A 20247-nucleotide genomic window follows, 5' to 3' on the forward strand; every position below is an offset into this window, starting at 1 on the left:
TGTCCCAGGGCCTTGCACAGAATGTTTTCACAGTATTTGACATCTAATGACCAATCAGGAGCCAAGGAAAATTTTAGCAAGAAATAATTCCACTTTGATTATCAAAATTTTATTATTGGTAATAACTTTGAAACTTTAAGGTAATGAGAAAGTGTTTTATTTCACCAAGAACACTTTACTTTGGGAGAACTCTGGTGGAGGTATGTCTAGAATCAAAGGTTAGTGACCTGAAAAAGATATACATAAATCATCTAGACCAGATTTCTGTTCTGAAAGTTATTGACCAATTTTACAGACGAAGCAATCAAAAACAATTGAGGTCTTAGGAAGTTTAAGTCACATAATAAAAAGTTTTTCTTGGCTTACTAGAACTATCCTGCCTCCTACTCTTTTTACTACTCAAATATATTGCTTTCTCTCAAGTCATTTCATGAGTATACACACAGACACACAAGTGATTGCATATACCTATAGAGCACCGATCATATTGCCTACTCTAGCTAAAGCAGGCATTTTTAAAAAAGGTACCTTTTAACCAGGTTTTTGAAAACTTGTTTTGTAGAACTGCCTTAGGAAGCTTGACAAAAGTGAGGTGGAGGTTGAACAGGGGCCTTGTGCCTGTTTCAACCAAAAACAAATGGATGTTTTGCAACAACATGGATGGACCTGAAGGGTATTACGTTAAGTGAAATAAGCCAAAGAAAGATAAACACCTATGATTTCACTCATGTGGCAAATAAACAAATACATGGACAAAGAGAACAGATTAGTGGTTGCCAGAGGGGAATGGGGTTGGGACGTGGGCATAAGGGGCAGAGGGGCACATATATGGTGACTGACAAATAATAATGTGCAACTGAAATTTCACAATGTTATAAACTATTATGACTTCCACTAAATAAATAAATAAACAAAGGACCTGTTTTGAAAATCTGGTTCTGCTGTTAACGAAGTTTGAAAACTACTGTACTTAAGGGTTAGGACATGAATTTCGTTAATATCTATGGACTAGAGCCAAGATCCTTCCCAAGAGGCCAGAGGCATACAGATGCAGGGTCAGAATACATAAGGACCATCAACATCATGGATATTTGGAGTCCGGAATGATCACAAAGTGTTAATCCTCAGAATGGCTAAGGGACAGGATGTGGGGAGGTAAGCAGGCACTTAAGTTATGGCATCACAACTGCTCTGGGGAAACCTGGGCTAACCTGTGAAAGCTTACAGACCTCCCTTCAGGCACATTAAAGCTAGAAGTGTGTAAGTGGCTTCCAGAGATGAAATACTTTCATGTTCAGTGCTTCACTTTCCTCAGAACTGCTTTGCTACAGAATCCTGCCCTGCTGTGACTGCTGCCCATCAGAGTGAACTTGGACAGGATCCCAACACTAAATGAACATGAAGGTGAGTTATATGTTTGACATGAAAACAGCGTTAGGTCAATGTCTCTCTTTTCTTTCTTTTTAAAATTCTGTAGGGCTCACAGGCTCTGGAGAAATGGGACTACTCTCAGTTAATGGCTGCTTTTTAATCTGTTCAGTGGCTTAAACTCAGATTCATGCATCAGATCTTTGTAAGGTGAAAAGAACATTGCCTCTAAGTGTCAAATATGTGAGTTGCTCACATGAGCCAAGTAATCACCTAAGAATCCCCAGTACATTTCTTTGGTTCAGTTGCAAAGCCATAGCCCAGAGATCATCCATCTCTAGCTCAGGCACGGCCCATAGGCATTCAATACCTGCCTCAAAATTTTAGAAGTAACTTAAGTCCCAGAATAAAGCTGCTCATGTTTGTTTTTTTTTTTTTTTTTGCTGAGGAAGATCCACCCTCACCTAACATCTGTTGCCAATCTTCTTCTTTTTGTATGTGAGATGCACCACAGCATGGCCACTGACAGACAAATGGTGTAGACCCACAGCCAGGATCTGAACCCAGGCCACTGAAGCAGAGCATGCCAAACTTAATCACTAGGCCACCAGGGCTGGCCCTCATGAGTCTTCCTGATGTATGTCAGCAACTCGGTTAATTCACTGAAGAAAGAAAATGGATTGTGAATGTTTACTTTCATTAAATCTATGCTCATTGATTGTACAGCAAAGAACATATATAAGAAGTGTTACACACAAAATGAGATTAATTCATTTAAGACTGACAGGTATATACTAAGGTACAAAAACAAGTGCTTGACTTGGAAATTTAACTTTATTTAGAAATGTTCTCCTATAAACAAAGATGCCATTCCACACCCTTTAAAGTGTTATAACTGATAATTTTCAGAAAAACCATTTACATAGTTTTAATCTCTCTGCATAAAATTGTATTATGGGATGAGCAAATATGGGATGGTCTGAGACATACAAACAAAACAAAAACAACTGATCCAGCATGAATGCTCTATTGACAGAGAGAATGAGGAAATAAGAATCATACCCCTTCATGTGCTCCTCAGAGATGGAAACGTGGTAATTTTGGGAGAGGGAAATGCTTCACAATAAAGGCTTCTTATGTAGCATGGTTTTAATTGTGATTGTTTCGGATTGCTCTTGCAGGCTAATATTTATGGTGATTTAAAAAAATAAGTCATCATTGTAAAAAGGGCATAGACTTTTCTACATAGATTTTTCTACCAATGAAAATACATAAATACTGATCTGGTCTCATCATTCAGGCCAATTAATAAAATAAGAAATGCATGAAAAGAACTTAAAACAAAAACACAATCATCATGTTACTATCTGACTTACAAAATTAGAATTCTCCCTGAGATCAGAGAGTAATGCTTCTCAATAGTTACTATAAATTTGAATTTTTCATAGCCGAGACAATATATAGACAAAGTATTTAATCAAACAGTTCAAAATAAAATTATCCAAATTACCTAGTTATCATTTTATATGTAGTAATTACTCTTTAAAAATTCTTTAAATTGTATCTAGGAGGATAATCACTCTCATATCATAGCTAACTCATAAGGAACTTCAAAACTGAAAAAAAATTCATCCCTGAGAAGTGAGAGAGAAAAATCGCTAAAGACATAGAAGTGACAGTCCGGTACACTTTTAACAATTATTAGCATAGCATGAACTTTTATTAACAGTCAGCAATCAAATGTAATTCCAGTCCTGGATAGTTACTGCCTCTGATGATCTGATCTTTTTGTAATGAAACTATAAGTGCAACATTTAAAAAAATCAGATAAATAGGGACTCTGGTTTTATTGTCAGGATTACATTTTTGTCAAGTCCAAGGACAGCCAGCTAAGATATGTATGTTCCAATAAAGACTGAAGTAATAACTTCTGCTGGCAGCTCTTCTTCTGAGTCTCCATTTCCTCCACTGATCTTCATCCAAACAGTAAAAGCAAAACAATTGCAACTGAGTTTACTATTATCAACGGCACTGCAAGGAAAACAAACAGTTTGTTACTGTAAAGAAAATAGAAAAAAAGTAAGTCATAGTTACTAGCATTCAGGATAGATGAAAATACCTAACAATATGTCATCATAATCATGTTGCAAATACTTGTAACAGAGCAACATTCAAACATGCACTGGATCATAAAATCCAAAACTTCTTCTAAAGAGGGCTTGTGTGACTGGGGATGAGGGTCACATTCGCACAACTAGATCCGTACGCAAACATCTGTGGATAGTGCTGGGGCAGCCCTGGGAACAGAGAAGCACACTGGACCCAGGCAGAAGTAGACCCACATTCTACTGCCGGAGACACTCCACATTAGAAATAAAGTGCAAAGAAGATTCCGTAGCTTCATCATGAAGTTTAGAATGAACTTATTTATCATTCTATCCAAAGTTGTGAGTTGTGATTAAAGCAGCTAACAAAGAAAGAGGGAGACAGAGAGAGAGAGAGAGATCCTAATTTTCACGGTTTTAAATAAAAGGTTTTAAACTCTTCTTTCTTGAGTTGCTCTAATATTTTCTAACAAAAGAGCAAACAGGGGAGCTTTATTTTTCTTCTGAAAGCCTTACAAGACTCTAGATGACTTTACTACTTGGAAGCAAGAGAGTTTCCAGAGGCAAAAACATCAGTCTTTTAACTCTGAGAGGTAACACACAGACTATAGCACTGAGCATCCTATTTGCATTGACTAGCTTAGACAGAAAGAAGAGGCAAACTAAGACAGAAACCAATAACTATTAAGCAGTAAAGCCAGGTTAAAGAGAAAAAAAATCCCACTACAAAAATGGAATGTGATAGTATTCACACTCAGAAATTTTGCTACTTAAATCAAACCACAAAATTAAAACTTAAGAGTGTTCCACTCGTTTTTCTTCTTACCTCTCATCACGGTTCTTACAGATCGGATAAGGTTCGTTAGCTGAGATTTAATTCCTGGCTCCTCTCCAAATCCACCAATTCCCTGGTCTGTTCCCCAGCCAACTGCAAATAAAGATGATTACCTGTGTTAAAATTTATGATGCACTCACCTTGCTCCCTCATTAGCCATCTTCTGAAAAATTATGTTGAGCCTTTGTTAAAAACATAGTCATATGACTTATCTTTAGAGTATAATTTTTACTTTTGATAAGCAGCAAAAACTCATTCCATTTCTACTTTGATTTTATAAAATAAATCACAATCTAGTAAATTATTCCATGGCATTTAATTCAGTAAAGATGACTGTTGCGACACCCTGATTGGTTTCTTTCCCTGTTTATAAATGAACACACAAAACACTTTCAGGTCAGAAGTGAAAACCAAAGCATACTATCAAGTTGAATAATTAATTAGCTCAATTCAGAATTTTATATAACCCAACGTAATTATTGGTATAAAAATGTTGTAGCTGGGATTCACTATCTACATTACTTGGGGAAATTTTAACATAAACCTGGTCACAGCTTGGTTAGGCCTTCACAGCATGCTCCACCCTGCCAGCAGGGGCGTATGTTTTTTTTAACCTGATCGTTCCTCCTCATTTCTCAATTCTGAGGTGAGGAATTTAGCCCACTATCCCACTTATTTTCTGTAAATGAGTCTTTTACTTTCTTCTATGTCATTTTCCTGATATTGTAAAGCATTATTTCTTAACCTTTATCTGCTAGTTCTTTTTTATTGCCTTACACATTCTTCTGGAGACTTATATGTCCTCATTTTTGCAATGTGTCCTTCTTTTGTCCTCATTTCAGGTCCACTTTTCATATCTCACATGACTATGAATTTTTTTTTATTTCATATGACTACAGGGCTTAATTAATTCCTGCCATGCTAACCCTTAAACTTGAAGACAGAGAGCAAGTCTTTATTTTACAAATGAAAGAACCAAGTATCAGGAAACAAGACCTCACTTTGCCTACTCAACTTTTATTTGGTTGAATTAAAGTTTGCTTGCTTTGTCACATCAGCGCTGAGATGTGTTGTGGTATAAAACTAATTTAAAATTCAGTTTCACAACAGAGCTGATGTATTTTGGCTCCCAGCCACCCTTCAAGACCTAGCTCACATTGTGCTTACAGCATTCCCAGTCCACGGGGTGTCACTCTTTTTTGAGCGCCCATGGTATAACCACCACCATCACAGTGATTACTACCACAGCCTCTACTACTTCCTGTGAGACTCTTCAATACATGGCTCTAAAATCTCACTGTCTCAACCCCTTGAGTTTTCTCCCTTAATATTTCTCCTATTAATCTTTGTCAGTTTAATTTTCAGACCCAGCCAGGGGTAGCATGTCCTGAACCCCATCAATGGATATACACTTTTATCTTAGCTTTCTCCTGAAACTCTACTAAAAATGACAATAAAAGAATAAGTTCACAAGAGAGAAGTCTCCAGGAAAGAGAAATCGATCAAAATTTGGACAATAAAAAATAAATGGAAGAGTAACTGACTTAGCAGAGAAAGCTGAAACCCAAACTTTCAGGAAACACACAATAAAAAACTAAGGTGAATTGTGCTGAGAACCCGGGAAAAGTGAGAGAAGCCTCAAACAGCCAGTGTGGGTGAGAGGGATGGAAAACAGGAGGATGAACTAAGTCTATATAAGAGCAGTTAGTGCTGCTCCCCCTCCTCCCACCTCCTTCCTAGACTGAACTGATGGGAAGATTATCCCTCTCTTACCCCATCGGAGGACAGGAGGTTTACTCTCAGCAGAGACGGACTCAGAAGCTGTGGACCTGGGGATATCCAGGGAGGGGACTGAATGAAAGTCTGCATACCAAAGTATAAGACTCCTGCCCATTTCCCTTGTTGTCTCTCATGTAAGTCTGGACATATAACACTTACATTCTGCAGACAGAAGTTAGAAAATTATTCTGGAAATTGGCCAGCTGCCCAGGAAGAGACTTCAGATCTAGACATTTGGGGGGGTCTCAACAAAACAGCTTAATCACTTTACAGTGAGGCCCACCAGTAAACAAGCCCCAACCACATACAGAGAGCTTCCAATGGGCCTCTCAGTGCCTATAATTAAAAATGAACTGACAGTCAAGAAAGAATGACTCTTAACATGGAAAGATACAGCAAAAATCAGAAAAGGAGACTTTGCACAAGTAGAAGTAGAAGATGACATTTAAAAAAATGAACATCCTTAGAAGGAGCAAAGCCACTGTAGCTATGAAACAAGAACAGGATGCCACAAAAAAAAAGAGAACATTCAGGAATCAAGAAGCTCTTGTTCTTGCTATATTACCATAAAAAGTTCAAAAGAAATTGTTGACAGATTGAGGAAATCTAGAAAGGCAAAATTAAAGAAAAAACAACAGTATCAATCTGTCAAAGTAACTGAAGTTCCAGAAAGAGAGAAGAAAAAAATAGGAAGAAACTATTAAATAAATATTAAGAGATATCCCAGAACTGAGGAACATGAGCATTTAGGCCAAAAGGGCCCAATCAGAGCACAGCCCAAAGAACGGAAAGAGACCCATAAGTTGCCACATTATCCTAACATTTCAGACCCCTAAGGATAAATAGAATATCCTAAAGGCTTTCAGAGAGACAAGTTAGGTTACCCACAAAGAATCAGGAAACAGAATGGCATTAGATTTCTTAACAGCAACACTGGAAATGAGAAAATGAAATGGAACAATGTCTTTAAAACTCTGAATAAAAATTAGTTCTCAATCTAGAATTCTATACCCAAGACACAAATCAGCTGGAATGAAAAATAAGTCACTATTTTTTTCTTGTTCAGCTGAAAGCAATATTCACAGTCATAATAATGTAAATATGGAATACTGACATTACCAATAACTGGAGAAGGCAGAGATGGGGGAGGGGAAGTAAGTGTGTACTGGTGCTTACACAACCATGAGTGTGCTGCTCATGGCAAAATTGTGCTAAACCCTTCTACAGTAGAAAGTCAATGACTCACAGCTTGGAAGAGTTGAAAACAATGCTTTTCAGGAACAGGCTCAGGTTGAGGAGAAATGGGATAGCAGGCTTCTATCTCTCTTTATTCAACTGAAGAACTGTTTGACTTTGAAAACCACAAATATGTACATTGCTTTCATAAAAAGAAAAAAGACATTTAAAAAGCAAGCCTGTAAAGATGCTCGTCTCTTGGAGATACCCCTCTGCAATTAGGCCTTTCTCTTCAGAGAATGAACATCCTCAGGACAGGAATGAGTTCTGTAAGTGGAGGGACTTCATCCATGAGTCATTCTGAATATTTAAAATTATGCTTTAAAACAACCTTTAAATGGTATTGTTGGTTTTATTTTCTATACTTGGTTTTTTGAAATTTATCATTGCCAAAATCATCAGTCCTTTCCACCCACAGCCAAAATCTCTTAGATAGTAAAAAGAACTTGTTTTAAGTACTTTACAGATCAAGTACTCAATTTTTATTAAAAACCATAATTTCCAAGAGTCTTCTTTTATACTTGTTCCAAAAAGATGTTTAAATATGTTTTTACATAATGAGAGGAGTGACTCCCTGAAAAAACATATTTTCCAACATTAAACTGACACAAACCAATGAGACAGGATAAAACTCTAAAATAATGGGAGTATCATAATTTAAGCATCAGCATTGAAATAATTTAAAAAAATAGTAAGTTCTCAGTTAATTTTAGCCTGGCTTCTATTCATATGCTACTAGGATGAAAAAGAAAACTGAATTTTGCATAGCGAGAGTAAATCATTTGTCTATTCCATGGACAAACACAAAAGCAAGAGTAAAAGACGAGGTGCCAGGGATTATCTTTACTATAACAAATAGTTTTCCCTCCAGCTGCTACTTAGGGAGTCTCAGTTGTTTTTCTAAGGAAGCTGGCCAAAGCTTTAAAGAGCTTTGCTCTTTTTTAAGGAGAAAGATTTAATTCTGCAGCTTTCTTGTCACTTCATAGCTAGAGGGCCTAGCAGACAACAAATGATAAACCAGCAAGTAGTAGTTGCTGCCATAATTTCAGGAATGAACTTAAAAAGTTAGTAATTGCAAACACCAAACATATTCTTCTGCTGTCCAGACTTCAAAAAAATCACACAAAATGGCAATGCATCCAGGTTCAGTCGCAACCTTCAGCTAGATAACATTTTCAAGAAAAAGTATTAGCTACAGTTTTGAGGGTTGGCTGACCATGGGCTAATCTCAGCCTCTCTGAGATTAGTTTCTCCATCCATAAAAGAGAGTGAATGTAGTTTACTTTGTCAACGTCTCCAACTTTGCAAGTGAACTGAATGCTATCATAAATGTGAAAGTACCTAATAAACTACACAAAGAACACTGCTAATGTAAATTTTTAAAAACTACCTTGATCAAAAATATCAATGCTGATATAAACGATCTAGTATACTTAGACTAATCTCTCTTGGTTCAATATAATTCTCAGTCCAACACAATAATTTCCATTTAATCCCTGATGAAATTCAACAAATGCTTTTTAGGAGTAAATATTTAAAGAGAAACTTACATGTCCATGTGTTTTCCTCAACATTCTATAAACTGCCATGCTCATACTATATCTACAATACCAGGCCTCTGGAATGCCTTGCTCATTTCTCTCTACATATTTATGCAAACCTGATTAACTGTTTAAGATTCACCCCTTTCAGGACTTCTCCCTCTATTACTTAGGCTCACACAGCTCTCACTATTCTAAACTCCAATATTAAATTGGTCTGGAGCAGTCATTTAAACCTTGAATCAAATAATAGCTTGTATTATTTTACCTGTTTGCTATGGACTGAATTGTGTTCCTCTCAGACTCATACGTTGAAGCCCTAACTCCTAAGGAGACTGTACCTGGAGATAGGGTGTGTAGGTGGTAATTAAGGTTACATGCGATCATAAGGGTAGGGTCCTGATCTGACAGAACTGTCGCCTTACAAAAAAGGGAAAAGATAGATCTTGATTCCCTCCCTCCCTCCCTCCTCCTGTCCCTCCGCCCGGCCATGTGGGGATACAGTGAGAAGGCAGCCATCCATAAGCCAGGAATAGAGTCCTCACCAGAACTGAGACCACGCTGGCAGCCTCATCTTAGACTTCTAGCCTCCAGAACCATGAGAAAATAAATTTCTGTTGTTTAAGCCGCCCAGGCTGTGATATTTTGTTATGGCAGCCTAAGCTGACTAACACACTGTTTCACGTGTGAAATGTTTCTTTTGCACCACTCATAACTAGTACTAGACATCATAAATACTTGTCAAATTGATACTGGGCACCACAAACAAAACTTGTAAGAGCAATTTTGGCAGGTATTAAAATCCACTGGGTTGTTTTTCTCTTGTACAAAACGGAAATTAGTATCATTGTGGAACATTAGAAGAAACAACACATTCCCTGCTCTATATTCAAAACACTGGCTAAACTATTTGTATAAATATGTAGCTTTCAAATCAGGAATTGCAAGAAATGATAGTGTAACATTATTCAGTTATTTAGAAAACATTCATTGATGGAATTATAAAGATAAGAGGATTCTTGTCACCTGTCTACTTACTGGAGAGACAGAAAAGAAAGTGCAGTGATGCTATGACCCATGAAATGGGTCAGAGATGATTTCTGAGAGAGGCAAATGCCAGAGGTACACCTTAAAGGATAGGCTGAGGAGTTAGCCAGCCAAAGAAAGGAGGTAAGTCAAGGTCATTGCGGGCAGAGAAGAGTGAGTAAAGGGTCAGCAGTGAAAAAGAGCATCAGCGTAAGAATGGCACACATGGTAAACGTTGGGGAAGCATAAAAGAAGGGGAAGGATGGGGGTGGGGTACAGGACACATTATGGTAGGCTTATAAGTTACACGAGGAAGTTTGAATTTTATATTGAAGGCTATGGAGAGTGAAGAACTCAAGAATTTCAAACCACGAAGGAACACGCTCAGCTTCTCATGGAAGGGAGAAGAAAAGAGAAGCAAATCTGGAGGCAGGGTAACCAGTGAGGAGGTTACTATAAAATCTAGGCAAGAAGAGTTAAGAGCCTACATAAACAATATTTAACAAATACTTAAAACATTTCAAAATTCTTTTAAAAAACATATTTAGATATTTTAAAACAACATCTTACCACCTAGACAAGCCAATGTGGTGTTTTCTCTTAGTTCTGGGACCATATTCAAAACACATGCTCAGATAAAATATTTCTGTGATAGGACAGGAAGAGGAAATGTGGAAGACAAAGTTCTGGAGGGCAAAGTACTAACATTTCTGGGCCATTCCAATAGTTTGTGGGAGTTTTCATTTAGGAGCACAAATCTCAATCACTTGCAGAAATTCCGGCAAGGACACACCACTGATCTTCACTTCTAGGAAACTGGAACGCAGGTCTGAAGTAAGGTCTGGGCACTGTATTCTCTTTGAAGATTGTTCTGGCTATTCTGGGTCCCCTGCATTTCCTTTAGGATCGACTTGTCAGTTTCTGCAGAAAAGCCAAGTGGGATTTTGATAGACAGTGCATTACGTCTGTAAATCACTAATACTGTTAAGTATTGTCATCTCAACAATATTAAGTCTTCTGATCCATGAACATGGGATGTCATTATTTTCTTTATTTTTAAAAATATCTCTATTCTTCAATTTCATTCAACAATGCCTTGTAGTTTTTATAGTATGAGACTTGCATGTCTTCTGTCAAGTTTATTCCTAAGTATTTTATTCTTTTTGATATTGTTGAGACTGTTTCCTTAATTTCATTTTTGATTGTTCATGTCACAAAAACAATTGATTTTTGTTACTGATCTTGTATCTTGCAACCAAACTAAACTCATTTATTAGTTCTAATAGTTTTTTAGTGACTCCCTGGGATTTTCTATATACAAGATTATGTCATCTGCAAACAAGAGATAGTTTTACTTTTTCAAATTCACAAGCTAGATGTCTTCTACTTCCTTTTTCTCATCTAATTGCCCTGGCTAGAATCTCCAGTACAATGTTAAACAGAAGTGCCAAGAGAAGACATCTTTTTTTTACTCCTAATTAGGGAAAGCAACCTTTCACCATTAAGTATGTTGGGGGCAGGGGAGAGTGTTCTTTATCAGACTGAGGAAATTCCCTCCTATTTCTAGTTTTTTTTTTTTTTTTTCCAAAGATTTTATTTTTTTCTTTTTCTCCCCAAAGCCCTCCGGTACATAGTTGTGTATTCTTCGTTGTGGGTTCTTCTAGTTGTGGCATGTGGGACGCTGCCTCAGCGTGGTCTGATGAGCAGTGCCATGTCCGCGCCCAGGATTCGAACCAACGAAACACTGGGCCGCCTGCAGCGGAGCGCGCGAACTTAACCACTCGGCCACGGGGCCAGCCCCCTATTTCTAGTTTTTTTTTATCATGTTTTTACCATGAAAGAACGTTGGATTTTGTCAGATTCTTTTTTGCATCTATTATGATGATGTGATTTTTGTTTATTTTATTAGTATGATGAATTAAATTAATCAAATGTTAAACCAGCCCTGCATTCCCAGGGTAAATTCCATTTGGTTTAGTTTGCTAGTATTTTTGTTAAGAATTTTTGTGTCTATATTCATAAGAGATATTAGGGGGCCGGCCCTGTGGCTGAGTGGTTAAGTTTCCATGCTCCACTTCGGTGGCCCAGGGTTTCGCCGGTTTGGATCCTTGGCATGGACATGGCACCACTCATCAGGCCATACTGAGGTGGGGTCCCACATAGCACAGCCAGGGGCACTCATAACTAGAATATACAATTATGTACTGGGGGGCCTTGGGAAGAAAAAAAAAAGACTGACAACACTTGTCAGCTCAGGTGCCAACCTTTAAAAAAAAAAAAAGAGAAAGAGAGATTGGTCTGTAGTTTCTTTTCTTGTGATGTCTCTGTCTGGTTTGCATACCAGGTTAATGCATGAATTAGGAAGTACTTCTTCCTATTTTTTTGGAAGAGTTTGTGAAGAACTGGAATTAAGTCTTCTTTAAGTGTTTCGTAGAATCCAGCATTGAAGCCTGGGCTTTTCTTTGTTACAAGTCTTTAAATTACTAACTCAATCTCTTTACATGTTATAGGTCTAATCAGATTTCTTATTTCTTAAATCAGTTCAACAGTTCGTATCTTTCTAGGAATTTGTCCCTTTCATGTAAGTTATGTAATCTGCTGGCATACAGTTGTCCATAGTATTCCCTTACAATCCTCTTCACTTCTCTAAGGTCACTAGTGTCATCTCCCTTCTTTCATTCTGGATTTTAGTAATTTGAGTCTTCTTTCCTTTTTTCTTGGTCTAGCTAAAGGTTTGCCAATTTTGTTGATCTTTTCAAGGAACCAGCTTTTGGTTTTGTTGATTCTTTCTATTGTTTTTCTACTTTGTACTTCATTAATTTTCAGTGTAATCTTGATCATTTCCTTCTTTTTCCTTTTTTTTGGAGGGGGGAGAGCAGGTTGTGTCTCCAATCAGAGATTCTCACTGTTCTTACTGAGATTTAATAGATTTTCTTGAAAAAAAAGTTTCTCCATTTGCTGTATGCTCTCATGACAATCCCCAGAGTCTTTATTTTTTTTTCTAAGTTTTTAAAACTGTTTTTTATTGCTTTTCCTCCCCAAATCCCCCCAGTACATGTTGTATATTTTAGTTGTGGGTACTTCTAGTTGTGGCATGTGGGACACCGCCTCAGCATGGCCTGATGAGTGGTGCCATGTCTGCGCCCAGGATCTGAACTGGCGAAACCCTGGGCCTCCGAAGCGGAGTGTGCAAACTTAACCACGTGGCCACAGGGCCGGCCCCCCCAGAGACTTTAAATGTTTGCTTTTTAAATAATTTTCACTAGCTATAGTTTCATTGGAAAGAGGATCCATGGAGGTCCCCACACCACCATTCTGGAAGTGTTCTCCATTAACAATCATATTTCCAAACAACCCAATTAAAAATGGGTAGAGGACTTGAATAGATATTTTTCCAATGAAGATATAAAAATGGCCAATAAGTACATGAAAAGGTGCTCAACGTGAAAAGGTGCTCAACATCACTAATCATCAGAGAAATGCAAATCAAAACCACAATGAGATATCACCTCACACCTATTAGAATGGCTGTTATCAAAAAGACAAGAGATAATAAATGTTGACAAGGATGTGGAAAAAAGGGAACCCTTGTACACTGTTGATGGGAATGGAAATTGGTGCAGCCACTATGGAAAACAGTATGGGGATTCCTCAAAACCATCATATAAGATCCAGCAATCCCACTTCTGTTTTATCCAAAAGAGATGAAATCACTATCTCGAATAGAAACTTGCACTCCCATGTTCATTGTAGCATTATTCACAATAGCCATGACATGGAAACAACCTAAGTGTTCAGTGACAGACGAATGGAAAAAGATGTGGGGTGTATATACATACATACAATAGAGTATTATTCAGCCATAAGAAAGAAGGAAAGGCCTGCCCTTTGTGACAATATGAATGGACCTTGAGGGCATTATGCTAAGTGAAATAAGTCAGACTGAGAAAGACAAATACTGCACTAACTCACTTATATGTGGAATCTAAAAACAGCAAACTCACAGAAACAGAAAGTAGTATGGTGGTTATCAGGGGTTGAGTGGTGGGGGAAACGGGGAGATGCTGGTCAAAAGGCACAGACTTTCAGCTATAAGATGAGTAAGTTCCAGGGATCTAATTTCTAGCATGGTCTCTATAGTTAAAAGTACTGTACTGTATACTTGAAAGTTGCTTCAGAGTAGATGTTAAATGTTCTCACCCTAATAACAGCAACAACAAAATGATAACTCTATGAGCTGAAGATGTCTTAATCAACCTTACTGTGGTAAGCATTTCGCAATACATGTGTATCAAATCATCACACTGTACATCTTAAACTTACACAATGCTATATGTCAATTCTATCTTAATAAAGCTGAGAAAAAACGAATGGTTTTTCACATTTTTAAATGGTTATATAAATATCTACTTAATAGTTTCAATTTTGCCTCTTGGCCCACAAAGCCCAAATTTATAATATGGTCCTTTCAGAAAAAGTTTGTTTTCTTCCAGCTTTGTTTTACCTTTCCCATTTAGATCTACAACGCTCTAGCAAGTGACTTTTGTGTTTAGTGTGAAGTAGAGGGTTAAGACTAATTTATTTCTTTTTCGATATCCAGTTAACCCTTGAAGGGTTGAAGGGCCATCCTTTCTATGGTGCTCTGCTGTGTTATCTTCATCATAAATTAAGCATCCAAATAAATATGGGTCTGTATTTGGATTCTCCACTCTGTTCCATTGTTCTACTTGTCCAATAACCTTTTAGTAAATTTCTTTTGGCTTAATCAGCCAGAATCAGCTTTGCTCCTTGCAACCAAGAACTGTGACAGGAATGAATAATTTCAGGACTCAATCCTTGAACCTCTTCTCTCTCTGAGAGACAGCCTACATTCCAATGGTTTCAAACTACCAGCCAATACCAAAAGTCCTCACATGTCAATCCTTCCCAGAACCTCCCTTCTGGGCACTAGACCTGTATAGCAACTGCCTACACGACATCTCCACTCAGAAGTCTTAAAGGTACCTTAAAATAGGCTAATTCCTATCCCTATTTCAGGATGCAGCTTTAAATGTATTTCCTCAGGAACTGACACTGTCCTGATTCAACTGGGAGTTAGATTCCCTTGGTTCTCACCCAGTTCTCTTTCTCCAAAGCATTTATCCTAGACTCAACGAACTGTTTCTCTACTTATTTTTAAATATCTGTTCTACCATTAGACTGTAGATATATGAGAACAGACACACTGTGTCATGTTCACTCCTAAATCTTTTCCACGACCTCACAGTGATTGGCCCATTTGCCATTAGGAATTAAGAAAAACTTGCTGCCACTAAATCTAGGAACTTCCTGCTTCTCCAGCTAATCCCTTCTCTTTTTTCAATGAAGACAGTAACCTACCTCCTACTTAATGTCATCTCCTCCATCTGTGCCTCAGAACCCATCCCTTTCTACTTTCTCAGAATCCTTGAGCTACGAATTGCCTCAGTTTTCTCCTGTGTCTTTTTCTCTCTCATAATTAGATCCTTTCCATCAGCGATTCTTTCTTTTTTTGCATTTAATTATGAAAGTTTTAAAACATATCTGTCACTCAGATTTAATCACTGTTAATTTTTTGCTATATGTATGTCATCGTTTTTCTGCCTGAATACTTTAAAAGTAAATTACTGGTACTATAATATTTCACTCCTAAATATTTCAGTATGCATTTTTGAAAAATAAGGATATTTTCCTACATAACTATAATACCATTATCACACTATCAAAATTTATAGTGATTCCTTGATAGCATCTAGTATCTAGTCCACATCCACATTTCAACAAATGTTCCCAAAATGTTTTTTACAGTTGATATGTTCGAACTAGAATTCAATCAAGGTTCACCTGCTGCACAGGAAATCTCCCTTATATCACTCTTTTTTCGTCCTTCTTATATTTTGTATATTTGCCTCAGTGGTCACTCCCTCCCCGCTATTTTCACGGCACTGACTTGTCCAAGAGACCTCGCTAGTTCTCATCGTCACTGCTGAGACATGCTTAAGCCTCTCCTATCTAAAAACAAAACCACCACCATAAAACATATCCCTGCATCTCCTTCTAGTTACCTTTCTTCACCTTCTCCAACTTAGTGATAACATTGGATAATTTTGCTGTCTTCATCTTATCACTTTCCACTCATTTCTCAACCCATTCCAATCTGGATTTTACCCACTGTTGTAACTGGTCTTCCAAAATCACCAAAGACCTCTACTATCCTGAATCCTTAGGACACTTTTCAGTCCTTGTCTTACTTGGCTTCTCTGAATATTCCACTGTTGTACTCTTTCTCCTTCTTCAAACACTCCTTGGCTTCTGTGAAACCCCAGGGTCTAGATTTTCCCATCTCTCTGTTTTGCTCACTCATCTATTTCTCCTGTCACCTCTTCCATCTATTTCTCCCATCTGCTCTTCGATCTCTACCTAAACTTTAAATACTGGAAGAAATTCTAGGACTGTCCGAGTCGCCAATACTCTCTGTACTCTATTCCTTCCCTAAGCAATTTCATCTCTTCACATGGCTTCATTTATCATCTGTGGCTGACAAACTCAATTTTCACTCTCCACTCTGGCTCTTGCTTCTCTTCTACAGACTTTAGTCCAACTGACTAGTCCACATCTCCACTTGCACATCTCACAGAAATCTCAAACTCAGCATGTCCAAAACTTCTTTCATTATCTCTTCACCTTCTTACCGCCCCCCCGCCCCCCGCCCAATTTTCCTCCAGTGCCTTCTAATTCAGAAAAGGTACTGCCCTTCACTCAGTGGCTTAAGCCAGAAAATCAAGAGACATCTTTGACTTTTTCCTCTTTCCCTCATTTCCAAGGTCCCAACAGTATATTCTGCCTTTCCTACCTTTAAAAGATCTTCTGATTTGTATTAGTTTCCTGGGGCTGCTGTAAAAAAGCACCACAATTGGGCTGCTTAACACAACAGAAACTTATTTTCTCACCGTTCTGGAGGCCAGAAGTCCAAAAGCAAGGTGCTGGCAGGGTTGGTTCCTTTTGGGAACTCTGAGGGATAATCTTGTTTATGCCTCCCTCCTAGCTTCTGGTAGTTACTGGCAATCCTTGGTATTCTTTGGCTTGTAGTTTCATGACTTCAATCTCTCTGTCTCTGTTGTCACGTGGCCTTCTTGTCCCTCTGTGTCTCTGTATCTTTCTCTCCTTATATGGACACCTCATTGGATCTAGGGCCTATCCTAATCCAATGTGACTTCATCTTAACTTGATTACATCTGCAAAGACCCTATTACCAAATAAGGTCACATTCACAGGTACCAAAGGTTAGGACTTCAATATATCTTTTGGGAGGACACAATTCAACCCTTTCTACTTTTCTATATAGTATAGCGATGAAAAGACAGACTGCTGTGTCAGGCTGCCTAAGATGAAGCCTAGTTCCACCACTTTCTAGCTGTGGGATCTTAGAAAAGTTACCTACTCTCCTTTGTGCTTCAGGTTCCCCATTGTAATGGTACCTATCTCACTGGGTCGTTGTGAGTGTTACACGTTAATATGCGTAAAGCACTTGATACAGATCCTGGTACCTGGTGTTAAGTGTTAGTTATTGTTATTATACCCACTCAATTGACATTATACCACCATCTCTACTTGCCCTATTTGGAATGGTACTTCCCACATCCACTTTTCTACCCTTCCAATCTGTTCTTCCCATGGTAGTCAGAAAGATCTTGCAAATAACACAGATGCCGTCATGTCACTGCTCTGCCTAAGACCTTCTTTTCACACCAGCTCTTACTCCACACCCTCCCAACTTCTGCCAATCCTTCATCTTCACCTAGTTAACGTTTACTGACTTATCAGATTTCAGGTTAGATGCACCTCCTCCAAGAAGTTTTCAAAGATTCACAAGTTAGTATCCGCCTGCACTTCTCTTTCACAACATTCTGCATATTTGTTATTGTTACTTGTTCAGTTTTTATTTAGATCAACTTCCATTAGAAGGGCAGGGTAACCGCTGTAACCTCAGCTCCTATTACATGAAGCTGGCACATAATTTGTGCTCAATAAATCTCTTCTGAAGGAATAAACGAAATGAATCAATCTTATTCATGGGTTTGAGTTTCAGTGAGTCACAAAGACATATTTGAGAAATGATACACATCATGCAGTATCCTGCCTTAACTCTGCCTCATACAGCAAGAAGCGGCCTGCGCAGGATGGCACGGAGATCCCTCGGTTGTGAGGTCCCGGCAGGCATAACTAGTGTCTTCATCTTCGTATTCTTAGATTTCAGCCTGGCACATCGTGGGCACCCAGTAAGCTGCACCGAACAAACTTTTCTCGGAATGTGGGCGGCTGGATGTCGTGACAGTCCCAACATTTTCCCTTTTCTCTTTTCCCCAAAACCCAGGAACCCCTGAGGCCCTCCATCAGTTCATTCTTCTAATTACCTATGCTCCCAAAGGAGCCACGCCCCTCCCTCTTTAACTAAAAATGCAGGCCCCAAGTTTTTGACTATTAAAAGCGGTCACAGAGAAGTGCATTAAATTACTAAACTGACTGCAGGCAGGGGCGTCCCTGGCTCATCTCTGTATCCCCCCATCCCGACCCCAGGGTCCAGCACAGTGGGCGTCCGCTGAACAATCTTCACCCCGCTGCTGAGTTCAAACCCGGCGAGATGAAAGTGGCTCGGCAACCCCCCAAGGCAGGGCCCCAAGAGCAGAGCCCTCGGCCGCTCGGCCGTCCCGGCCCAGCGTGCCCCCACATGCGGCCGGCTGGGGTCCGCGCTCCCGGGGTCCCACCGCCGCCGCCGCCTCGACGCGCCCGCGGCCCCACTCACTGTTCTTGAGGAAGCGCTCCTCGTGCAGCACGGCAATGGCATTGACGCAGAGCAGGGCCGCCTGCAGCAGCGAGTACAAAGTAAACGCCATGGCCGCCCGGAGCCTCCCGGAGGCCCAACCGATCCCTCTCCTGCCGCCGGAGGGGACGTGGCGCCGCCACGGCCGGCGCTCTCCTACGGGAGCCGGTGAGGTCCACAACGCGCTCTCCGAGAAGCTCCGCCCCCGTCCGGCTAAGACCCGCCCCACGCTTACGTCCGCAAGGCTGGTCTACTTAGCTGTCTGCTGCAGACCTGTGAGGTCCAAAGCGGTAGCCACGTGTGGCTTTTGGAAACTTGAAATGTGGGTGGGCCGAACTGAGATGCTGTAAGGGTAAAATACTACACACTGGATTCCAAAGAAAGGACGACACAAGGACGTAAAATCTTCCAATAATTTTTAAATGTTGATTACATGTTGAAAGGATAGTTTGAATATAATTAGGTAAATAAAAGAAATTACTAACATTTATTTCTACTGTTTATTTCTACTTTTTAAAAATGTAGCTATAAGGACATCGATAATGATATGTGAGCAAAATACACCGGAAGAGCAGTATATTTCTATTGGACGGCAGGGTCCTAGATGCTCACAAGAGCTGTATGTGATGTTAATATTCCTGTCTTACAGAGGAAGAAACGGAGGCCTTGGCAAATATTTTTTTTTTATTACAATAAAATAACATGTCTTAAAATTACTCAGTGAGAAACATTCTCTTCTTGATCAAACTCTAGCCAGGCTCCTTAGAGCCCTCTTCTTGACTAGGCCTCCACCTTGGCCCATAAAAACTACAAGTTTGGGCTGGCCTGGTGGTGCAGTGGTTAAGTTTGCCCACTCTGCCTTGGTGGCCTGGGGTTCGCTGGTTCAGATCCTGGGCGCTGACCTATGCACCACTTATCAAGGCACACTGTGGCAGGCGTCCAACGTATAAAATAGAGGAAGATGGGCATGGATGTTAACTCAGGGCTAATCTTCCTCAACAAAAACCCAAAAAACTACTAGTTCTCAACACAGATGATTCCATCCACTCCCCACCTCCAAGCCCACATTAAAAGACTTGTACAAACACTAACATAGTTTCTAAGAGCTCAAGGCTGCATGCCTAGGATGACCCCAGCCCCTCCTTAAAGTGCCCGCCTGAGAAAGCTCGAGGCTGCCAAAAGAATTTACAGTTTGTTCTAGCCAACACCTAAAAATAGGCTCCTGAACATTCTTTCTTAGAGTTTACTAAAAAGGGCTTACAGTTATGAATCCTTCCTGGGTCCCTTCGGGGTGTATATGCATCTCCTACAGCTCAGGAGCGTCTTTCTCAAGGACCTGAGAGCCATTCCTTTAAAACGTAATCATCAGGAAGGATAAGGCCTCTGTCTCCCAGTCTCTGTGGGAGGATAGAATCCTAACTTTGATAACTGCCAGCCAAGAGACACAGCTGGCCTAGGCAACATTTACACTGACCACCCTGTTGTGATTTTTCACATCCCTGACTCTATGAAGCCTCT

General features: G+C 39.4%; 1 protein-coding gene across 1 annotated transcript; it reads right to left on the reverse strand.

Annotated features, from left to right (window-relative positions):
• Positions 1-2183: 2183 nt before the first annotated feature.
• IER3IP1 (immediate early response 3 interacting protein 1) lies at positions 2184-18993 on the reverse strand. The gene is made up of 3 exons (XM_008525220.2): positions 18712-18993; positions 4300-4401; positions 2184-3399 (listed from the first exon to the last, which is right to left on the reverse strand). Exons 1-3 carry the CDS (start codon positions 18800-18802, stop codon positions 3344-3346), a joined length of 249 nt encoding a protein of 82 aa, XP_008523442.1. The 5' UTR covers positions 18803-18993; the 3' UTR covers positions 2184-3343.
• Positions 18994-20247: the final 1254 nt, after the last annotated feature.

The sequence above is a fragment of the Equus przewalskii genome, chromosome 7 (assembly GCF_037783145.1).
Source record: "Equus przewalskii isolate Varuska chromosome 7, EquPr2, whole genome shotgun sequence".
NCBI lineage: Eukaryota > Metazoa > Chordata > Mammalia > Perissodactyla > Equidae > Equus > Equus przewalskii.